Genomic DNA, 24,921 nt, shown 5'->3' on the forward strand with positions numbered 1-24,921 from the left:
GAATTTATCCTGTGAAAGAAGGGCAAGCATATCTCCAAACAGACTATTGGACTATAATTAAGGTTTTAAATTTAGATAAGATAAATGATGACTTAAATTTTATTATTAGCAAATACAGTGAATTCGATAGTTTAATTAATAAGAATATTTCATACTTACACGATTTTCAAGTGGCAAAATATCACGCTGAATATATTCGCGACATAACGGTTCAGAAATACGAACAGTTAGTTCCACACAAACGCGTCAAGAGAGGTATCCTCAACCCTCTGGGTTCCTTAATTAAAATTATAACGGGAAATTTAGACTATAGTGACGCAATTAGATACGATAAACTTACAGCTAAACTTGAAAACGATCAGACTATCATTAGAAATAAAATTACCTTAATATCTAAAATGCTCGATAGTTTTATCAATTCTACTGAAGTCTTAAATCAAAATTCTAATATATTAGATAAGCGTTTAAAAATTGTAGAATCTATGATTAAGGAATTAGCATCTAAGGATAATCATTGGGTTTATACTACTTATGTTGTAAGCCTTTTAAATTTATTTGTTAGTAATTTTCGTTCTATTTTTATAAAATTAGGAGAAATAGAGACTGCTCTAGCATTTAGTAAAGTATCCATATTACATCAAAGTATTATTAATTCTACTGAACTGTTGCAACATTTAATTCTTATATCTCAAACTGAAAATTTAGTGTTTAAAGCGAGTGAGGCAAATTTAGTAAAACTAGAAGAAACTATTAATGTTAAATCGTATATTAAACAAAACCAGATTACGTTCATAATGGAGGTTCCAATTACAGATAATTATACTTATAACTATTACAAATTATACTCTATACCTATGTACCGTGAATCCGATAGTAATACCGTTTCCATTTTTCCTAAATATCCTTACCTGTTGGCAAAGGGGATGAAATACTTACCGGTCGTAAAACCGTGCCGATCGCTCGCTGCTGGAGAACAATTTCTATGCGATGAACAAAATCAAACGCTATATCCTGAAACTACTTGCATAGAACAACTGCTTAAATTTGAAGGAAACCCAATGCACTGCGAACAACAGCTAATCAATATAGAGAATGTGAGAATTCAAAGAATCACACCTATAAGTTGGATACTTTTCTCAAAATACAGAAATACTCTGACTCAAATTTGCAATGGTGATGTCAGCAAATATCCTGTCGTGGGCACATACATAATGACCATCGACGAACCATGTAGCATCGAGATCCAGAATATAACGATTCGCCCGCACCAAGTAATCACTGAGAATGATCCTGTAGAACCAACAAAAATTATAGTTTTGCCGCAATTACCTGTGAATAGAACTCCAATATTATCCAGTACACGTGTACTCAATATGCGAGGCATCAACTTGGACGAAGTTAAATATATGTCAACGATATTAAAGCAATCAGTGTTCAGTGATAGTGAAATGGTTAACAGTGAAAGAAATTTTAGATTCAGTGCTACTTTAGGCTATACGTCTCTATTTTTAATCTTTGTACTTGTAATTCTATTTTTACTTTACTTACTTCGTTATAAGATATTAAATGTAACATGTCTGCGAAATCATCGGATAGTTATTAAAAATGAACAAACCGATAATTTCGCACTTAAGGAGGGAGGAGTTACGCATCCACCCCAACCCTCTGTGTTAGGTTGAGCAATAGCTTTCCGCTGGCCTCAGCAAGACCACCGGAGAGTTCTTGCAATTTAACATAAGCATAGCAGTTATTGAAAAACATTTGTTTCGTAATAAGGTATCGATTGTATCATTGCATGTAATTCTGGCATTAACATTTGTGACTCCAAATCGTCCACTTGTTATAGTTAATAATTAAATAAGTTTAATTTTAATTTAATTTTATTTTTTTAAAAAAGTCAAATCGCTCCCGCAAAGTTTAACTAGGTACACGCTCTTAAAAATGTGATGAGTAAAAATACTTAAATTAAATAAACAATGAACAGCTTTTTTGAAATCGTTAATTCTTATATATAAAAATGAATCGCAAAATGTGTTGGTAAGCGCATAACTCGAGAACGGCTGAACCGATTTCGATAATTCTTTTTTTATTATATTCCTTGAAGTACGAGGATGGTTTTTATGTAGAGAAAACGTAAATATGTACCACGGGCGACGCCGGGGCGGACCGCTAGTAGTTTTAAATATTTAACTCACGTGATTTGCTAAACTACGATACATTTTTGGTAATCATCATTACATTGGAATGTATATTTGAACTATTATCATAATGCTTGAACATTATTGTAATTATTATTGATTGATGTGTTAATAATTATAGTTTCTAAGTATGCATTTATGAATTATTGTTGTACATCCGCGTCGATACACTCGAAATAGCGTATTTTCGATAAATTTTAAATGTTAATTCGATGCAAATTAGCTATATATATCAAAACGGATTCAGGATAGAAATTACTGCACATTTTTATCACTTTGTAATATTAGGTTTTAGGTACTATTGTTACTTAAAATGTGATAATACCATGATAATACCCAAGCTTCTTTATTATTATTTTTTTGTTTACTGACAATTTTAGATTATAATAATACTTCAGAATTTTATTTTAATTTATAAAAGTAACTTACCGCTCGAGGCTTCGCCCGCTTTGTCTAAAACCTAATCTATGCTAATATTATAAAGAGGAAAGGTTTGTAATTATGTATGGTTTTCACGCATAAACTACTGGACCGATTTCAAAAATTCTTTCACCATAAGAAAGCTGCATCTTCACTGAGCAACATAGGCTATAAAACATGTAGGTACCACGGGCGAAGGCCGGGGTGGGCCGCTAGTAAATTATATTATACTAAAACCTTCCTCTTGAATCACTCTATCTATTAAAAAAAACCACATCAAAATCCGTTGCGTAGTTTTAAAGATTTAAACATACAAATGGACATAGGGACATAGGGACAGAGAAAGCGAATTTGTTTTATACTATGTAGTGATATCATGTAAGCAAATTCTAATTATTTATTTTATTTTAAAATTGAGATATTTCAGGTGGACATTTTTACTCCTTATTACAATGTCACAAAGAGTAATAGGGTATAATATAATATAGTAAAAATAAGTAAAATATTCAATTATCTTAAATAACCTTAGACACATACAAATGAAATGTGTCCATTAAATAAAAGTTAAGTGCTGTTAAGATTCCAAATTGAATTACTTGGCTGCATGTGTGAAAACATTCCAACTAGTAGAATGGTGTAGCCTAATGGACGACTTATTTTTAGCAAGAACGTAGATTGTCCGACATTTTGATGTGTTTCTTAATTTTTTATTTTAAAATTGCGGGACTTCTTAGGGTTTTTGTGCTTTTGCTGTGTTACCTGTTGTGTGTTACCTGTTGTGTGTTACCTGTTGTGTGTTACCTGTTGTGTGTTACCTGTCCTGACTAAGTGTAAAATAGCAACGTAAAGATGTTGATGTCATTTTAAAATTTTAAGATTTTAGTTTTATAGAAGGAGGCCTAAAAATAATTAAATATCATAAGCTATATTTTTTTACAAAAAATAAACTGCCGTGAGACCAACCGGAGGGCTAGCTTTCAAATAAAAAAAATAATCATCAAAATCGATTCATTTCATCAAATCGAAACCAATAAAATACAGAATTGAGAACCTCCTTTTTTGGAATCAGTTAATATCAATCAGTTAATATATATCAGAAATAATTAACATTGAGTGACAAGCATCATCAGAAGGAAGGTTAAAAATATAACAAAAATAATGAACAAAAACAGAACCGTGTTATTTTCAAAGCACACACGAACAAACGCATAAATCCAGCTACATTGGCTTTCACCTCGCCATGTTTTCCTTATTGAAATAAAATATTTGCGTTACGCTCAGTTTGAGTTTAGGGCTCATGGGAGTTCCCAGTTATTGTGCCGTTGACCGACTTTTTGTGATCAATTTTTATAGCCAGTTAATAAAAACATGGCATTCCGTGTTGGAACGTTTGTTTTGTATTCGTTTCAGACTTTTCAATCGACTTTAGCAAGAAGGTACGAGTTTGAATGTGTTATTGTATTCGAATGTTTGGCGATTATTCCGCCAATTATGAAGGAACTAGCTTTTCATACGCAGCTTTGTCCGCGAAGTCAAAGGAAAACCCATATAATTTCCCTGTCCGTGGGATTTTCGGGATCTAAAAACTATCCTATGTGTTAATCCAAGTTACCCTGTATAATCTATACGTGTGTCAAATTTCATTAAAATCGTTTCAGCAGTTATACTGAACCGCATAGTTCCCTTTTCTATTGGATTTCCGGCTTAAAGCCAACCCTGTGCCCTTTCTCAGGTGTCTAACTATTAAAATCATTCAAATCCGGTCAGTAGCTAACGCTCGAATAAGAGACAGACAGACAGATAGGTTTACTTTAGGATATTTACATAATTATCAATTTTGAAATAAATTTTATGTTTGATAAATCACGTGGAACAGATTTCTATGTTTACAAGTAGTTGTTTAAGTTTTAATAGTAGAAAATAAACTTACAAATGATTTCTTATTTATGGTAATAAATATGGCCTTTGAAATTATTATCTTTCTTTGATAATTTTTATATTGAATAGCATAAAATATAATTTCACGTAATTGAACTTTCGAGCTATTAAAGTGAATACTTTTAACAAAGTGTATTGGTATGTTTTGCTTCTATTTTGAAAGTATCTCTTTTGAATACGCAATTTATTAATTGGTTGCTCGGTGTAAACATCGCACAAAAGTGTTGAAAGCAATAACATTTAACATTGCATTGAATAATTAAAAATGTTTTGTTTTATCGTCTGCCAGACTTATAGTCCGGGATACATCGCCCATTTTTGCAAGTGATTACTATCAAGCTAATTTTTCGTGAGTAGCTTTATTTTGATGAGATACCCAATAATTTCATGTACGAAACTCTCGATTGTGGTAGCTTACAGAGGTAACAAGGATAAAAATTTTTGATTTGACGGTTCTCAAATATTTATTACGCAATTTGTAGGACAATATGTCTGTTGAATTATATAAGTATTAAATAAGTGAAAATAAAAAAATCAGCTGGTTAGTAATCATTTATGATGACTTCGTTATCGATACACATTGGAAAGGGGGACTCTTTGATCAAACCATAGATTTTGTAGGACAAATATTTTTTCGAATAATTTAGATAATTATCTTGAGATTGAACAAAAAAAAACATTCAGTTAGTAATTAATATTTGAGAACCATCAAATCAAAATATTCTATCCTTGTTTCCTCTGGTAGCTACCACAATCGAGAGTTTCGTACATGAAATTATTGGGCATCTCATCAAAATAAAGCTACTCACGAAAAATTAGCTTGATAGTAATCACTTGCAAAAATGGGCGATGTATCCCGGACTATTAAAAAAAGTAAGCGATTCGACGTACAATAGATGTAGAATCTGTTTTTAATCGAATTTATTTTAGAAGGTTTTTCATACTTTGACCATTTTTTGGTTGATTTTTATCGGATACTAAATTCCACTTGAACACATTTTGGTTATGCTTTATCAAAATCTGTTCTGTTATTTAAAAGATACAGCTTAAAATTATGTTATGTAGTCTGGATAATTTGCAATAATATATTATTAAGATTTACAGGAGTTTCAACTTGTATTTCTTCTCTTTCTTTCACATTTTTTTTTTATATCTAGAAGTCATCGAGTTCACTAATAATTCAATATTTTCCTTACTATCTACATAATGTACTTTTAACTTATAAATACAATCCAAAAAGACATTTATCAGCAAAAAACGATCCACATCAGAAGTGGGATCAATCTCCGAATGATCACAGGCACGTACAAAACGAATTACATTTTCGCTAAATCACGCTCTGCCAATATCTATAGCAATACTATCATTGTAATGCGGATTTCAACGTATATTGGACTGGACTTGGGGCTAGCATTTTTTAAAAAGCTTTTTTGGTGCAAATTGAATTAAAAACTTATGCAAATAAATTAAACGGAAGTTTCTTTTTTATATTAATTTGACATTTTTATTCAAATAGTACACACAATCAAATTAGGAGTAGGTGTATACCTACCATTTCCCAATACAGAAAGTATTTCTATTATTACTGAATCGATTATGCTCATATTATATCTAATATTTAAGTTACATGAGAGGCTTTCTGTCTTAATTAATAAGGGGTATAAATAAATAAATATTTTGGAAAATCCAAAAGTGCACGCCTCATAATTTTTTTTTAATAAATATTTATTAATTATTATTTTTGTTTATTTAATAACAATTAAACCACATCGAATCAGACCCTGAAAAATGAAAGGGTTCTATTCCTGAGCATACTCAAGCGTAAGAGAAAAAAAAGACTCGATTAGTAAAGTATTTCGGTCGCTATCGTGTTAACAAGAAAAAGGATCCGCACATACAGACACACGGACGTCCAAGACAGAACTTTTTTAAACTGTTTTTTAACTAGTTTAAATAACAAAAATGACATCAAAAATATCATGAACGTTAAAAATAGTGTTTTTTCTTAATATGTGTGTGTATGTATTATCTTACAAGTGCAATGTATGATACATAAAGACATTTTAAGTTTGAAAAATCAGATATTTTGCGCGAAGTGACAGTAGTACCCACCTCAACGCTTCGCTTATGAGGCGTGCAATACATTCTTGTTAATTGTTTATTTCATATGATTATTGTAACACACGATTTAGCGTAAAGCTTGATTCCGAAGCGCCATGTTTGCAGCATGCCACAGCAGCATCAGAATCTCCAGAACCGTTAACATGCTGCAGCCGAAGAACATGTTGAAGACTCCTCCTAGTTGTGCTGAAACATAATATTTATATATTATAATAGTACGGTGAGTAAAGTATGACGGTGATGTAGAGTTCGATATACGATTTCGATTTTATTTCTCAGTATGTAGTCATCTAAAAAAATGCAGAGCACTGACATTTTAACGTATTAATATAGATTATTAATTCAAATACATTTTTATAATACAGTAATAATATCATTAGTTTTTCTACAGCATAGAAAACAGTAGCTATAGCTGAACACTTTCGAAAATTACTGTAGGATGTAGTTTATAATATCTAATTATCAGGGACTTCTGAAAAAAACAGCGCTGTTTTGGATAGCATTAGCTGAGACTATAATGAGAAGCCATAAACGATATTTTTACTTTAATTATATATTTTCCAAAGACTTTAGAAATCACTCACCAACCAAGTTGAAGCGTGTGAAATAAGAACGCCGCGAGAATATCATCTTGTTAAAGTTCTGCAGGTACACTCGGACAATGCTTATCCTCGTTAAATCCAAGCCTTCGCTGAATCCAATAAAATGTATTTGTTGGGGAATTATTGGAGTTATTTTTATTTACGGTAGGTCACTATGACATGTTTTGATGATGACTTTGTGTAAGTTTTGGACTACACTTGACTAAATTGGACGAAAAATAAGAAATTCATTTCAAAGAATGTTGAATAATTTTCAAAAAGAGTAGGCTCAGACTTTTAGTAGGTAGCTCTTTTTAATTTTGGCCCTACTTTATGGTCTGTATGTTTAATGTTTATGCATGGGACTTTTGACGGAAGATTTTGATTATTCAGATGAATAATCGATAGATAGATAGATATCCATTATACCCATATCAAGTTACTCTAAATCTCGATAAATATAGTAAGTATGACTATCATGCATAATGGATTATGAAGTTTTTTTTTTAATATATAGAGTAGTTTTCGAAGAAGGTTTTAGTTATAAATTTATTAAGTGTTAGATAAAGCGGACGAAGCTTCGAGTGGAAGGCTAGTACTTAGTGTATAAATACTTACTAGAATGAGTCAATTACAGGTGTGTCTGGATAAATCTTGAATGCAAATGGCATGCTGATTTGTATATCCCTGTCACAAGTCATTGGGCAGTCACATACCCCAGCTCCAAAAGGCACTGTAAGTAAAACACATATAACAAAATATCGTATGAGGAATTAATTAAAAAGATGGTAACAGTTTCACAAAGTTTTGCGAATGTCTGATGAGGTCGCCCATGATCGGTGGTGATAGCCTCATAGTTGGCCCACCTGCTCGGTAGCACGATACTACTAATATTATAAATGCGAAAGTTTGTATGGATGGATGCTTGTTAGTCTTTCACGCAAATACTACTGAAGCTGAAGACCCAGAATAAGACATACCTGATACTTTTTATCGCGGAGCAGGAACGGGAACTATGCGGGTTTTTCTTTAATAACGCAGGATAAGCTGCGGGCGGAAATCTAGTCTATTATAAAAAAAACAACGTACCAACAGACGATCTAACACAGCGCACGTCCCTAGCACCGCACTGCCGAACGCCAGGCAGCACGGGATGTTGCACCTGCGTGCAGTTGCAGCGCTCCATGATGCGCGCCATCTCGCATTCCATGAGACAATACGTCCTGTAATACACAAATCTTATACTATGAAACCATGATCGATAATATGTCATGATACAGTCGGATTCGAGTTGATACTAGAATGCAAACGTTTCATAGATTTTTACAGTTATCAGACAATTCTATTTACAAGGCAATGATAGGTCAGTGTTAAAAATATGTTGTAGAATCGAAAAGTTCAACAAAACATTGTAATACATACTCGGCAGTGCCCCTGCAGACAAAATTAAATATGGGTCGATGAAAATGACGTGGAATGTTATAGTTAAAATCAAAATTATAATATTCTTCTAATTTTCAGATTCACCTATGGTATTCAGGGAAGTACTTCAAAGGCTCATCAGTCATCCGACACCGTCGCAAGCTGTGGCTAAGGTCCTTCACCTCGTCAGCGATGTGGATCCCCTTGGTGGAGTACCCTGCCCATACCTCGCTGCCGATCGGGACGGGCGTGCCGTTCGACAGCATCTCCACGTAATAGTAGCCGTTGTTCTTTAGACTTATCTGGGGAATTTTTAACTGACTTCAAAAAAAGGAGGAGGTTTTCAAGCCGGCATATTTTTTTTTTGTTATGGATTTTAGGTGGCATGAAGATAGTTCCAGTCAGCTGTATTGGCGTAAAATATAGATAAATGTAGCAAGTAATAAATGTAAAAAATTTTACCTTATAAATCATGAAAGGCATAATATTATGTGAGTATTAATTGAAATGGTAGTAAAGTACCTACATACATAGAGTGATTTAAAAATTAATAAAAAGTACTTGATAAGGTAAAAGTAGTTAGGTATTTGGTAACCTTGTAATTAGTAATCACAAAAATAATATAGTAATTCATAAATTATAAACCCGTTTCCATGTTAGAGAGAATGATTAAAAAGTATTTCAAGAAAGATATTATTGCCCAACTTCATCAAGATAATATAGCATTTCTTATTTCCATGCGTTTATTGTACACTCAAACACAAAAATACCAAATAATCTGGTCACAGCGTTTCCTCTGCAAATAATATCTTACCCACTTATAATAGAGGTCAGTGTTAACGGGAGGGCGCGTGTCGTTTTGTGAAATGGCCACAATCAATCCTCGGTTGGGTCCCACTTGACTCACGTGGAGCTTCTGAACCGGCCGTTTCTTATTATAGCCGGGATTCTTCATTTCTCTGCGACAGTGAATTAGTTCTATTGGTATAGTTTTGGTATCGTAAACATATTGATAAAAGTTAATTTTATGTTAATGAGTTATTAAAATGTTTTGTAAAATAGCCAATAGGCTTTTTTACACGCTTTATATTAGCTTCATCTGTATGTTTGTATGTTTGTAACCGACTTCTTTGGGCGCGATTTTGACCCACTTTAAACGGTCAGATTTCGTTCAAACTTTGTAGATTTATTGAGGACCGATGACAATACACTAATTTGATAAAATTTTCTATTTTTTAGTTCGGTTTTCTATAAAAAGCGTGTTTTTTAGTTTTTTTAAACTATTATTATTTTGCTTAGAATAACTTGACAGGTCGTCTACAAATTGTCGGTATTTATGTAAACTATGCTACACTGTTTAATACATTATTGATTACATTAATTCATTGCATGTAGTATGTACAGTAGGGAAATAAATAATTTTAGTGCATTAAAATCTTATTAACGGAGTTTTTTAATTTCGAATTATTGATGTACTAGCTTTCCGCCCGCGGCTTCGCCCGCGGTTTCAAAGAAAAACCCGTTCCCGTAGGATTTCCGTGATAAAACCTATCCTATGTCCTTTCTCGGGTATCAAAATATCTCTATACCAAATTTCATGCAAATTAGTTCAGTAGTTAAGGCGTGATTGAGTAACAGACAGACAGACAGAGTTACTTTCGCATTTATAATATAAGTATGGATGAATCATTCTAGTACATAGAGTAATTAAAAATAGTAATACGCAGAGACATTAGCATAAACAGTTTCTAGTAATAATTTGCATTAACACAGCATTTACAATAACTTCCGTGCTAGTTGTTATCAGAACTAATCGTGCGTGACTTCGCACATACGATTTCTATAATGTACGTAAATTAAAGAAAATTATACAAAATTGTAAATTACGTGCGGTTTTATGCTTTTACTTGTGAACTTTTTAATTAAATTCAAACTCAAACATTTATTTCATTAGACTTCTTCTAGAAGCACTTTTACCTACTTAAACCTACTTAAACCTAGTTTTACCATTATTATTTTAAAATATGTGCTATAAATAAGATAAACATTGAATTATTCTTATGTAACGGCCTTATTTAAGCAGAGAATTAAGTTTTTCGTTTTATATTGATGTATTTGAACCATTTTTCATTGATATTCTTCTACTACAGTGTGATATCATAATGTAACTAAAATGAGCTTGTTTAATTTAATTTATATAAAAACTTATTATGTATAGCAAAACCTACCTCTTTAAAGATCTGCCATTAAACACGCAGCAAAATCCATAGCTCGTCATCTCCATTCGAAATAATGATAAACAGGGTATATTTTTCCCATGCCACCTACATCTATACAGAGTTAAGCATGTTTTAATTAATTCTGTATGAAATTTAGTGTAAAATATCTTATTTTATCTTCTTTCTTACTAATATTATATTTGCGAAAGTTTGTGAGGATGGATGTGTGTGTGTGAGTTTGTTACTCTTTCACGCAAATACTACTGAACCGATTACAATAAAATTTAGCACACATACAGAGGGTAACTTGGATTAACACACAGGATGGAAATCCCACGGGAACGGGAACTGTGCGGGTTTTTCTTTGAAAACGCGGGCGAAGCCGCGGGCGGAAAGCTAGTATTTTATAAATTGTATTTGTATTGTTTTTGCAAGAGATTGTGGCAGCTTAGCCAGCGTGAAATATGGCTTAAGAAAAATACTTATAGTCTTGAGATAGTATGAAATAATATTAATTTTATTTTCCGAATTTGACTTTACTAAACATATACCAAAGAACTGAGGATGATAATTAAAACCCAAACGCCAACATGACCTCAAATTATCATTCTTGTAGGTACTATTCCCCTTCTTCAAAAGCACGTCTACACTACCTAACTTGATACCACGATGTCTACAGCCATCAAAATATATATACTTAATCAGAATTTCCTCGCACGTTGAAGTGAGCATCATTCCAGCTGTTTCCACATCCAGATCATTGTATCCCAGCAGCTTCTGGATGTTTTCCAGGTCTTCCAGCTCAAAGGTGACATCTCGAGAGTAGATGGCTCCCAGTTGCAATATGATGCCTTCAATGTAAGTGGCATTTACGGCGGGAGGATATTTTCTATGAAATAAATAAATAAAAATGACCAATCTTAAGATATATTATCACATATTATCAAGAAATTAAAAGTCAAAAGTTATAAATTTTTTAACAATAGTAAAAGAATTTGAATGCTTTAAAATTAAAATATCAAATTCAGTCAATATTGTGAAAAAATCTACTCTTAAATCTGTTCAAGTTAGTAAAATTCAAGCAATTATGTAGTTTAGATTTAATTATTAAGTTTTTCGATCTGTCGAATATTTGTAATGTGGAAAAACTTGCATACTTATTAACACGAGAAGTACAATGCACGATTTATTACTTATATTTTTTAAGTATTAAGAAGTCTTATTGTATGATTGTTTTGACTACTACATTTTAGCAGTTGTATATCCAAAGCGAGTAATTTATTTTTTATTCATGCATATAATAATGTAGAGACGAGTTATTTCATTTAATTTGCATTTTTCCCTTTGTATTGGTTTTCTGTTTGAAGTTTGTCTGGCTTCTACTGATTGATTCGATTCATATGATTATTTGGATCACGTGCATTGAGATCAAATTTATTTTTATTATTACATTTTCTCAATAACAGAGTGAAGCTTGTATAATCATGGTTATGTAGCATTTGAAATTCACGTATTCATATATCGGTATTTCAAATATTTCAATTTTATTTTAGATCTTATTTTTTGGATGTTAAAAATGATAAAAAACAGTAACATTATATTATGCTGTTTTATTATGTAAATATAGAAGGTGCAATAAACTTTATTGAATAAAACTACACTTCTTGTTTGAGTAATGTATAAATATACGCAGACGTTTTTAATTAAGTAAATTAAACATTTATGAAAGTGCCAATGCTTTATACTTCTTTATAAAGTAATAATTACATTTATTTAATTAAATATTAATTTACAAATAGTAAATACATTTAATTTTTATCTTTTATACATGAATACATTGATGAAACAATAAAATATATATATATATACGTAAATGCAAGCTTTACGATAAAAAGTATTCTCAAATTAAAAGTTAAGAAAAAATTCTTTAAATTAAAATACAAAACCTTAAAGAAATTCCTTCCAACTCGCGTGGTTTACGCTAACGTGTGCATTAGCCATTACCCGTTGGATTTCTCTTTTCTTTTTAACAGCCTTGTGTTTATGGACTTCGCTTTACCGAGCTTATACGAAGATATTATAGATAAACTTAACTAATGTGTGAAAATAATTTCAGTGGTAGTGAATTATAATAAAAGTCATATTATATTTGTGATTATAAATATTGCTTTCTTAACTATTTACTAAAGAGTGCAATTAAAGACTACGTTGTTAAGCTTTTTTTATCAAATTACATCTAGACACAGGACACTGTGCATAACTAGCTTTTCGCCCGCGGCTTCGCTAGCGTGGTAAAGAGTTTTCCGGAAAAAAATAACTATCCCATGGCCTTTCTCAAGTCTCAAACTATGTTTATACCAAATTTCATCCAAATCGGCACAAATGGTTAGGTAGTTAGGGTAAATCTAGTTTGTAATCAAGTGTTGATTTTGTTAAAATTTTGTTCATAAGCTTGAAATCTCAATACCTACCTATTGGAACTGCATAGTGCATAGCTTACTTAAACTTGAGTAAAATCAGCTACAATTTTTATCTTGCATCAAGCTAAGCAAGCGTTGACAAACGTATGGTTTTATATACAAATGATTAAATACTTACATTCTATCAAGAAACTCCTGTATTTTCTCTTCCGGGTAACTAATTTCGGGGCACACGACCACCGTGGGGAAGGTCACCCAGTTCTTGATAGCGGTCATTTGGACCATGTAGGTCGGGTTGCTGAGGTACCGAGTGACAGTCTCCCATACCACGGCAGTGGAACAGCAGAATATGAGGATGTGGGTTAGGAGCCAGAAGTTTCTAGAAGCAACCAATCAATCAATCAATCAATCATTTATTCTCAGAAAAACACAATTCATTACATAGTACACTTCTGGGATATAATCTAGCCTATGTCCTTTCTTAGATTTCAAACTATCTCTGATCCAAATTGGTTAAGAGGTTTAGGCGTGAAGAAGAGACGGACAAGGGACATACAGTAATTACTTTAGCATTTATAATATAAAATTAATAATATAATTATTAGGGATAGTAGAGATAATATAGGTACATGGCATAATATTTATACATACAAAAAAAAAAACAGTACCAATCAAAATCTATTTATATTATTTGATTGATTTATTTTTATTTTTTTTTGTAATAGGCGTGTGACGATGAAGGATACGAATAAGGGTTTTTTTGTTTAAATAAAAGGTGTGAGGAACGGAAAATGCATGTAGTACAATATAATAGGCGTAACATAAGAAGTAACCTTTAATTTTTTTTCATGAAACTGAACCTTTCAATAACATTAGTCTATACAAAGATTTACATTTATAATAGGTATCGGTTTCACTATTTTGAACAATTGGATAATATAGAAACAACTAGCTGTCTGCTGTACCTACTGTGTTTCAATATTTTAATGTTAAAGAATTTGTATACGATTATCTGAATACATATTATTTGAACGTACTCTTTGAAATATTATCATATTTCATCATCATATCATATTTGCGTATAACGTTCAAGTAAAACGATAGTTTTACAATAAAAATAAATATAAATAAAATTTGTAGTAAAACCTTTCTCATTAACAAAAAAAAACTGTTTTAGTCATATCTCATTAATAACTAAATACCTATGTCTCGGATACACAAGCCTCTTGGCCCCATGAAACTGGGCCTGCCCCAGCAATCTAGAACTCATTATAATACAAGAACTACGCGATATCAACGATTGCTCCCGATCTCAACTAAATGTCCCATCATTATACGTAGAGATAATTTATCAAAGTGACAGTAATTAGGTACTATTGTATGAGAAGCAATAAATTTTATGCATACTGAATTATTTACTGCTGACTTTATGGTTGTATAGTGGATGGTTTTATAGCTGGTATATATATATTGTAATTATATGTTCGTGTCGTAAAATTGTACATTAGTAAATCTAACCGTTTATGGCTATTGATTTAGTAGTATACGATAGTCAGCGAAACATCGTATGTTTGGAGTTATGGCTGTAATAATAAATTAAATAATTGACTATTTTTTCAATACGTACAATTTAGTACTGAAAATCATTACTACTATTACCTACTATAATAGTAAATAGAAACTTAAGTCTGAGATATACTCGTGTTTTTTAGTCTAGTTACATTTAACTGAAATAACTTGAAACTCACGTCCATATTTTATTCAATTTTTTTTATATAATTTCACAATTGAACCACTGCACGGATTTGGACAATTTTTATCAAGATCGAGATCACCTTAGAAAGACTGACAAAGCATAGACCAGATTCCTTTGCATCGCTTTAATATTTTGACTTGGCATTATTCCAAAGAAACTCTTTATTAAAATTATTGTCGTACAATACAAGAAATACAGGTGCAATTTGTCTCGTTTCTTTTTCAGACAAAGGGAATATTTTTTCAAAATAATAAGTTGCATCCTCGTGGGAAATAGAACAAAGTGGAAAGGCGAGGACGGTTGTAAATCGTTCATCAGATGGGATAGACGGGGTGAGGTGACTTTATGGGATCTATGAGCATAAACTTGTCCCTATTTTAAACAGGTAATAGTGGGATCGAGGATAACATATTGGCAAAATGTAGATATTGACATTAGTTCAAGTTTAATCACTAGATCTATTATCATCTTTGATAAGATACAGTGAAGTTCATGGAGTTTCGTATGGTAAGCATATTCAGTAAGCTGTAAAAGCCTTGAAAATCGTATAGCAATTTGGCTCGTTTGAAAACTGACGTGATATTCTGCGGTTTCTTATATTAAAAAAAATATCTTCAGTGTTTCAAAAAACAATTAACACACAATATTTTCAGCAAAATAGTGGACACTGCCACATTGCTACGAGCTATCGTTACAAGCTAGCCACAAATACTTTCTCTTAACTATATATAATAACAACTCCAATATTTAATACTTATTACTGGATTCCAATACATTCGTTACTGTATTATTAGCGGAAGTACAGACTATCCTAATTACGTAGCCATGTTGGATGTAACATGTACAGTGTACACGACTAGTGACGTCACCATGCCATGTACAATTAGTGAGAACGCTTTTCGTCAATGATTTATGCGAGCTAATGCATTGGAAGCAAGTTATGAGATGAATCTTGTGAAATAAGAAAAACGAAACCTTGAATAGACATAGTTGTACCGGTGGTTTTCCTCGGCTGAGCCACGTTCACACTGGCGAAACCGCCTTATGGAAATGCATTTTACTCTTTCAAGCTCAAGAACTGAAATGATTTCCATTCCAAATTATATAAAAATCAAAATTGATGAATAAAGATTTGTACATTTGTTGAACAATAAATATCCAAACACCATCATAAATGTACGTGAATATAAACCTAATTAGTACATTGTTATGTATCATAGCAAGAGTAGGTAAATTTACGTGTGTATAACTTCAGCCTTATTGAATAACAAACATAAATGTATATATTGCGCATATAGTCCAACCCGCGATCGCCTTTAATTTGGGACACGCACCAAACCGTGACCCAGGCACTTATTGGATCCGTAGTTATTACAGATATTAGCAGCGTTTCGGCAGCACGCGCGATATCTTGCAGGGTTCCGACTTAGATTGTTTGCCGATACACCGCCTGTTTCGATATGGGGGTAACGACCTGTGCTATGTAGTGTTCTGCCTTCTGGTTATGATGGCTTTTAGAGTTGCTGGAAGTCGAAGGAACTATGCGCAGTAAAGAAAAAGAACGTTGAAGTATCAAGCAAAATAAGTGACAAAAAAAATTCTCCTAGCCGGTTAGATTTTGGTAATCTAATGTATTACTTGTTGTAAAAATTTATAATAGCTGCTATAATTTTAATATATATAATTTTAATGGGATCTAGTGTGTAATATAAAATTGTTTATTGTAATTTATAAGATATTTGCATGCTCAATTACGAGCCAGAATGTTTATTGTTTAAGGGTCTATGTAATATGTACCTACCTAACATCTTTGTAAATATACATACTGCAAATAAAGAGATTTGAATTTGAATTTAATTTTAAAATCAAATACAATTTAAAATAGTATTTTGAAAAATTAAAAGCCCGGCACGAATAATTAAAATATGTTCCTACTTCAACTACGTAATTGTTTGTATTTATCTTTTTTTAGTATCTTTTTTTTGAAATCGGTCCAGTACTTTAATGGTAGTGTTTATTTAACATAACGTACATGTATCGATTCTCTCTATGTGTATTGATGAATAAATAAAGAGTTCGTCAATGAATTATTCACAGAGAAAAATGCAAGGAAAAAAAATTGGCGCTCTTTGCGCCAAAATTTGCATCACATTAATAAATAAAAAAAAATGTATGCGTGTACTAGAGTACACACGTAAGAAGTGAAACTTCTTTATGACCTTAAAAATGTCATGAGTATGGCGTAACGCAAAAATGTCACGCGTACGGCGTAACGCAAAAATGTCACGCGTACGGCATAACGCAAAAATGTTACACTAAATTTTTGTCCAACCCCGATAAAGAAGTTTCACTTCAAAAATAGCAAGAGTACTTTTAATGCAGGATGGAAATGAAAATATTCCCTTTGTCTGTTACTAGAAAGCAAAATGACCAACACTTCACTAAATCAATAGTAGCTCTCTCCTAAATCTTTTTGCGTCCAATATTTTTAGGTGGAGCATAATATATTATCATACGTTCCTGAATGTTATTAAAATATGTCAAGTTATCTTAATACTATTATAAAGGCGAAAGTTTGTATGGATGTATGGATGTATGAATGTATGGATGTTTGTTACTCTTTCACGTAAAAACTACTGAACCGATTACAATGAAATTTAGCACACATATAGAGGGTAACTTGGATTAATACATAGGATAGGTTTTATCCCGGAAATCCCACGGGAACGGGAACTATGCGGGTTTTCCTTTGAAAATGCGGGCGAAGCCGCGGGCGGAAATCTAGTCATTAATAATTTTGTCGTATTGCTTGTTTCATTTATGCACACTGCCATTACTGCATCTCTAAACACCCCAGTTCCGATTCGTTGAACAAAATCTCCAAGCACTCATCCTTTCATTCCCAAATACAGTGTAATTACGAGGTGTGATTTCCCCACGGACCTGGTCACGGGTCAGACCCTGTGTATTTCGCGGTTTGGCATATGTTACATTAGGTTTATGTGAATAATTTAAGCACGTCTATGGTTTGGCAGAATTATAGACGTTTTGACAGTTTGAAGGAGTGTGGAAGATTTGGTATTGATTATAATTAAATGTTATTAATACTTGACTTGGTTCAGTTTCATATGACAGTAGTGTTTATATTATATCGACTTTATAAGTGAAACTAAGTAGATACTTTTACAACACGATGTATGAGTATTTTATTTTATATAATACTAGCCGTCCGCCATCCTCATACTTCAAGGAATAGATTCTGCAGCGCACGCGATGACAGAATTTTTATTAAGGAATTTTTTACACCTTGGGTTACATTATTGCATTTTTGGTAAGGATCTCTAATTTTTTTGAAAAAGCAATATAGCCTATGTTGCTCAGTGAAGATGCAGCTTTCTAATGGTGAAGAATTTTTGAAATCGGTTAGTTTATGCGTGAAAACCATACATACATACATACATAATTACAAACCTTTCCTCTTTATAATATTAGTATAGAAGTATGTATTCGTAATCTAAATGAAATGTTTGAAATGGATGATAGTTACTTGATTACGCAATATAAGTTTTACTTATCTGTTTAGTAGAAAAGCGCAGTTATAGTTCATATTGCGATAATACTATTGTATGGTTAAGTCAATTTTTATCCCGGAAAATGGCAGAGTTCCCAGATGTAAACATATTTTTTCATCGCTTGTACCACCGCAGGGTATAGCGATACTGTTATTTATCTACTTTAGGAAAATATTGTATGACTAGCATGGTTTAATAGAGTATATTATGTACGATATGTATGTAACAAGTAAAACTTTTAATTAAGTGTTTTTATCAATTGCATTAAGAAGGAAAAGTTTTGCGTATGTTTACTTAGTTCTATTCATCTTTTATTATTTTTCTACAATATCAATGGACACTGATAATCCGGGATAAAATCTATGAATATAAAATAATAATAATATGAATGATGATATCGGTATAAGGAAAACCGGAAAAACATGGAACGAGATAAAAAGGGAAGATCACATAAGAAACAGCCGGTGTATAGCACTTTGTGTGTGCCTTAGCTAAGGTATATATAAACTCATAACTTATTAATATATAATTTGGATATTTAGAATAAAATATATAAATGTAATCCCAGTAGGTAAAATAACAATGTAATGTTACGAGCTATCTCAGTGTTATTAAATGAACGATATTACCCACGATACTTTTAAATACTCTTTATATATCAATGTTATATGAACTTTTGTTTTAAGGTAGAACAAAAATAGTCATAATTACATTATAAAGTACGATTTGAAAGTCGTCGTTATCTAAGAATCTTACAACTAAATATTTAATAGCACTATATTCTCTTGTGACTTGTACCACACCCTCAAACAGCAATCGCTGAGCGCTCGCGTTTACAACCCAATATCGTCCAATTAGTATCATTGGAAGGAGTTTCAATTACACAAATCAACGCAGCGCTACAAACGCTGTATTGGCGGAAATTAAGCCTTTTAATACAATCTATTATCTTTTGTTCTAGAAATTTCCATCGTTTACCGTTGTGTAGATGATTTTAATCTATAGAAATGGGCTCTATTATTCGTCACACCCACGGCTTCCTGTTAAATCCTTTTGTGAAACTATCTTCGTCTATTTATGTAAATTATAATCTATACATATAATAAAATCGTAGGAAAGTCAAAACTGTACATTGAATATTTTTTTAAAAGAATACATAATCCATGATCTATAATCGATATAGAAGCCAAAAATATAGTTTTTAGAATTTTTGTCTGTTTGTCTGTTTGTCTGTTTGTCTGTATGTTTGACCGAGCTAATCTCGAAAAGTACTGCATAGATTTACTTCAAATTTTGCATGAATATTCCTAAGAGGTCGTGTCAGGATAGTTTAAACATATTATCATGATATCACCTTCGGGGGAGGAGCTGTGAGCCTTTATTTTTCTTACATATTCCGTGTACTACGACAGCGTACAATCTAAAGACTCATGTTTAAATGTTGGTTTCGAGTAAGCCATGCTATTATCTAGCTTTACAAAATAAAAACTATGTCATTAACGTAATTTGGGCAGAGAAACAGTTAAATGAATCTTAGCAGTATAAAGACAAATTTGAAACAGCGCCATCTATGAAGTGTTAGAAAAATCAAACACACGTTAACTATTGGAAATTAATAATCCAAAGATTCATATATAATATGTTGTTTGACAATATCTAGATGGACACTATAAAAATTATGCCATTTAAGTAACTTGGGAAGAGAAACATAGTTTAAAGAATGTAAGTTGTATAATGTTAATTTTGTAACAGCGCCATCTATGAGATTTCATAAAAATCAAATCAATTTAGATGTTAACACTACCGAATACACAGTTGGAAATTAATTAATAATTTAAATATAATTATGTTATTTATTTAACTCTTTAGCCCATATCTTCCCTTCCCTATAAGGTATATTTCGTGTAAATAATAAATATACTACATTTTTTAAAGTGAGGGTAGATGTTTATTATTTTAAGTAAAACTAGACACCATTAACTACAGTTAATCTAATATTGATTGCGTTCATTAGTTACAATTTTAAAAATCTTCGTATTTTATAAATTTACTAGCTTACCGCCCGCGGGTTCGTCCGCTTTGTCTAAAACCTAATAAATTATATACTAAAACCTTCCTCTTGAATCAGTCTATCTATTAAAAAAACCGCATCAAAATCCGTTGCGAAGTTTTAAAGATTTAAGCATACAAAGGGACATAGGGACAGAGAAAGCGACTTTTTTTATACTATGTAGTGATATTTATAAAGCAATTGAATGCCATAAAACCAAAAATATCAAATGCAATCTTCGTGTTTTGTGAATTTTCACCATCATGCGTTCCCACAAAAAGTAAGTTGTTACTTATAGGTATTTATTTTTTATAATGATAGCAATTCATGTTTTTTGTTGGTAGGTATTATATTACACTTTTAGAATGAAATAATAAAATGATGAATTCTTTTATTATTTTGAGGTGCATTGGGAACAGTAGTTTTTGATAAAATTTTATTTGTAAGTAGCTTTTTTTATAGATTTTTTGATTTTGTTATTTACTGATTCAATGCTCATAAAATTATATCGCCTTTGGAAGACGATTTCTGTTGATATTTTTACAACACCACTTGAAAATTGATGATTTGATGGTAAAGATAGTAGCAGCGAGGATTAAGTGGAAATTAGTAATCATCCGCTTCGTCAATTTTTGACTGAAGTTAATGTCCAAAGTCCAATGGTTCAATCATTGGAAGTATCTCGGGAAATTTTGGAGGATATTTTTCAGGAAGGAGAGGAGGGGCAGCCAACCACATATCAAACGACTACGTTTTAGTACCGAAAAAAATGTTATTCCAAATGAAACGTAAATTTTGCACTCACAACTGTACAAGTAATGTTTTTATTTTGACTTTGCGGTTATCTGATTATAATATTTATCGTTATGGCTATCGAGGTACCTACCGACCGTACTGGGATCAGAGTACATGATACAGTTCATCATCCAGGATTGCTAAGAGCATTTTAACACTGAAAAAGATGTTTTCTTTGAATCGTAGTTGCTTCATTTATTTATTTTTAATCATTTTACATAATATGTTTTATATTTTATAAATATAATATCATTTTCATTATTTAAGTAGATAAAATAAATTATGTAACGGTTTTATAAGAAAACACAGTATATTTATTAGGCGACGGTGATTTCTTCCAGGCAAAAGATATTCATCAGCTCAATAAAATTGAATAGTATGTTGTTAGTTATTCTTTAGATTCACAATTGTAATGAGCATTTCCGCAAGCAAGTTGTATCGTAGTTTAGATATATCATAGTTTTGACATATTAAAGTTCCAACAAAACCCTCAAATTTTTGAGCAGGGTTGATCAAGATAATTTGAAAAATGTGCCGTGTTAAGTATTATAGAAAAGGTTAGTTCGTTGGTAATTATTATTTCTTCTTCATTTACATGTTGTTAGTAAAAATAAACTTTGACTAACAGTCAAAGTATATTTTAACTAATACTACTTAATATCTATTATACCTACTTATGTTCAGTATTTATCTGTATTATTCATCATCATCAGCCCATATACGTTCCCAGTGCTGGGACACGGGCCTCCTATGAGGGTACAGGCCATAATCCACCACGCTGGCCAAGTGCATGTTGGCGGATGACACATGTCATCGAACTGTTTTAATTCTTCGACATGTCGGTTTCCTCACGATGTTTTCCTTCACCGTTCGAGCAGTGGTGATGTTACAACATGCGCAGATAAATTGAAAAATCAATTTATTTCCTGCGCGCTCGCCTGGTCTCGAACCCCGGACTTATCGATTCGAAGTCCGAGGTCTCACCACTGAGCCACCACTGCTTATCTGTATTATTATTGCTTGGTAATTAATATATTTTCATGTCGTATACCTAATTATAAACATAAGTTTGATGTGTAATTAGCTGGATTTATTTTTACACACTCACAGACTTATATTTTATGTTAAAAGAGTGTTAATAGTGTAAAGCGCGTCACACACGGTGAAGATACTATAATATTGTATCTTAAGATACTGTTATATTTTATATCACAGTATCTTAACGCATCCGGTATCAGCGCTCGGACCATCATTTTTCTTTTTGTCATTGCGTACTAAGACCCCTGTAGAACCGCCATCCTTTTACAAATGACGCGAAATTTTGTGGGTAATAAAATATAACAGTATCTTAAGATAAAATATTATAGTATCTTCACCGTGTGTGATGCGCTTAAATCATGATATTTTTTCACAATTAATAATAATCCTTTTTTCTAATGGTGTTGGCATTAAATTAAACCGCGCTGTCGTTTCGTTCACAAAAAATGATGTTATGAGGAGCATATTCGGTCCTCATATCATAAAAAATCTGTGCGAAAACAATAAACACGTGTGAGGCCCTCACGGCAGATCGTGGCGGTCTGACGCGAAGTGGGGACAGCGTTGTCACTGTATCGCTCTTGCCACGCTGTTCAACAGACTTATTCGATAGTTCAGTTTTGTGTTAAGACCGCTGTGACAACCAACCCGTGAGACAACCAAACCCGGTCTCCCCTACTATCCCGTGAGACCGAAATCTTCACTGAGAGGGTATGACGTCTCACAGCTGATCGCAAATGGCATATTGTACTATCCCGTGAGACCGAAACCCTCACTGAGAGGGAATTACGTCTCACTACTGATCACGACAGTCATATTTTATCTCGAGAATCTGAAACTTTACTCAATATGAAGACCGTTTGACAAATAATAGGGTGCATCATAATATTATTCGATCTCTTGAAGATGAACATGAGTATAAGCAATGACTAGAGTAGGGACGCGAATATTACAATTATATGAGACAAGAACGATTAATAAGTTTGTTTAATGAAAGATTAAGAATTGAAACTATTCGGTCTCTGGAAACGGACGAATAGCGAGAGGCCCGTCTTACTGCAGACAGATTTCGTCATAGTCTTAATGACTTGATGTAAACAATCTACGAATTCGGTGGTGTGGTCTGACAAATATAAAAGTGGGTTTGCTTATAACCTCACAATTGATTACAGATCATCTTCTGTAAAGGCGTAGTATGTTCTTTTTGTAATGCTTTAAAGTGTAGTAAGGAGTCGGCTTTCATTTGAAGATACACCGGAACCTTTGAAATCACTACTTTTAGAGGAACATACTGTGCAATGTAAACTGTTATTAGACAATATTCGCTCTTATAGTAGCGCGTTTCAAATGATCCTTTGGTGCTCAATAATTATCAGAAGGTCCGTTCATGCTTACTTTTAAGATACAAGGTCAATTTTACCATTTGATAGGATCCCTTTTGCCTGTAGGCCAACCTAAGTTTGTTTAAATAGGTATATTTTGTATTCGACTACAACGAATAGTGGAATACAAGAAATCAATATTTCTCAAATTTAAAACTGAACTCATTTCACAATTTTAGAACAGGTTAATTCGTATGTATGCAGTTTTAAATCGATATTAGAAGCTTTTCCTCAAGATGGTGATATCGGCACTCAGGAACTCCCTGGACGTGTTATAACGCCCAGGCCACAGTATTACAAATTTTTCCTAAAATAGAGCAACGAATGTATTTTCGCATAGCAACGGAGGGGAACTCGCAGGGGGTCAAGTGACGCGTCACGCGGGCCACTTACCACAAACATGCTTAGTTTGTGGTACCGAGCGCGAAAGATAGTCATCGTGTTTTTAGTAAAGTTACTATGTTAACTAACGTAATTTAATACTTAAGTACATATTCTATAATGGTGTGCTCAAACTGTTAATCTACATTTAATTTAGATTATTATATTTTGATACTAAGTAATGTAGAATTTAAATCACATTCATTCATGTTTTCTTCAGATTTTAAGATTTTCTTATCAGAGTGTTCAATTTTAATGTAAGTAGTTAAATTTTATAAGAGACAATAATTAAGAACATTCAAAAATAAAGTGTCACGTATTTTTTTTAAACGACGAATGACGAAAAACGACCTAATCGCGGACGAAGTCGCGGGCAACAGCTAGTTATATACTAACGGTCTATCCCGGTTTTGCTCTGCTATGTATGTATGATTGAAAAGATAGAGCCATGATAGAGCACACTGGTACACAAATACGTTGACATAATATTTTCAATTACTTGTGATTAATTTTTTTCCCTATTTATTAATGTACAAGAGAAAACTGTAACAAGCATAACAATTTCATCTGAAAGGAAAAATCATGAAAACATACCTTCAAATATTATGTTGAAGATAACTATAGGCGA

The 24,921-nt window shown here is 32.3% G+C and overlaps 1 protein-coding gene across 1 annotated transcript; it reads right to left on the reverse strand.

Annotated features, from left to right (window-relative positions):
• Positions 1 to 6,744: 6,744 nt before the first annotated feature.
• LOC149902613 (sodium channel protein Nach-like) lies at positions 6,745 to 14,589 on the reverse strand. Its single transcript, XM_090110264.1, has 10 exons — positions 14,522 to 14,589; positions 13,498 to 13,698; positions 11,597 to 11,788; positions 10,909 to 11,010; positions 9,495 to 9,639; positions 8,786 to 8,982; positions 8,348 to 8,481; positions 7,877 to 7,991; positions 7,262 to 7,368; positions 6,745 to 6,863 (listed from the first exon to the last, which is right to left on the reverse strand). The coding sequence occupies exons 1-10, from the start codon at positions 14,587 to 14,589 to the stop codon at positions 6,745 to 6,747; spliced, it is 1,380 nt and encodes a 459-aa protein (XP_089966390.1).
• Positions 14,590 to 24,921: the final 10,332 nt, after the last annotated feature.

The sequence above is a fragment of the Colias eurytheme genome, chromosome 15 (assembly GCF_061535395.1).
Source record: "Colias eurytheme isolate Ceu_HAF_F1 chromosome 15, ilColEury1 Martin Lab GWU primary, whole genome shotgun sequence".
NCBI lineage: Eukaryota > Metazoa > Arthropoda > Insecta > Lepidoptera > Pieridae > Colias > Colias eurytheme.

Bases quoted from the DNA above. Each gene is read 5' to 3' on its own strand.
- LOC149902613 (XM_090110264.1), bottom strand. From the start codon at position 14,589: ATGAGTTCTAGATTGCTGGGGCAGGCCCAGTTTCATGGGGCCAAGAGG. The intron at 11,011-11,596 runs GTATATATATTT...AACTCTGTATAG, and splicing joins TGCGAGGAAATTCTGATTAA to ATGTAGGTGGCATGGGAAAA. The intron at 9,640-10,908 runs GTAGGTTTTGCT...TCACTGTCGCAG, and splicing joins AATGGCAGATCTTTAAAGAG to AGAAATGAAGAATCCCGGCT.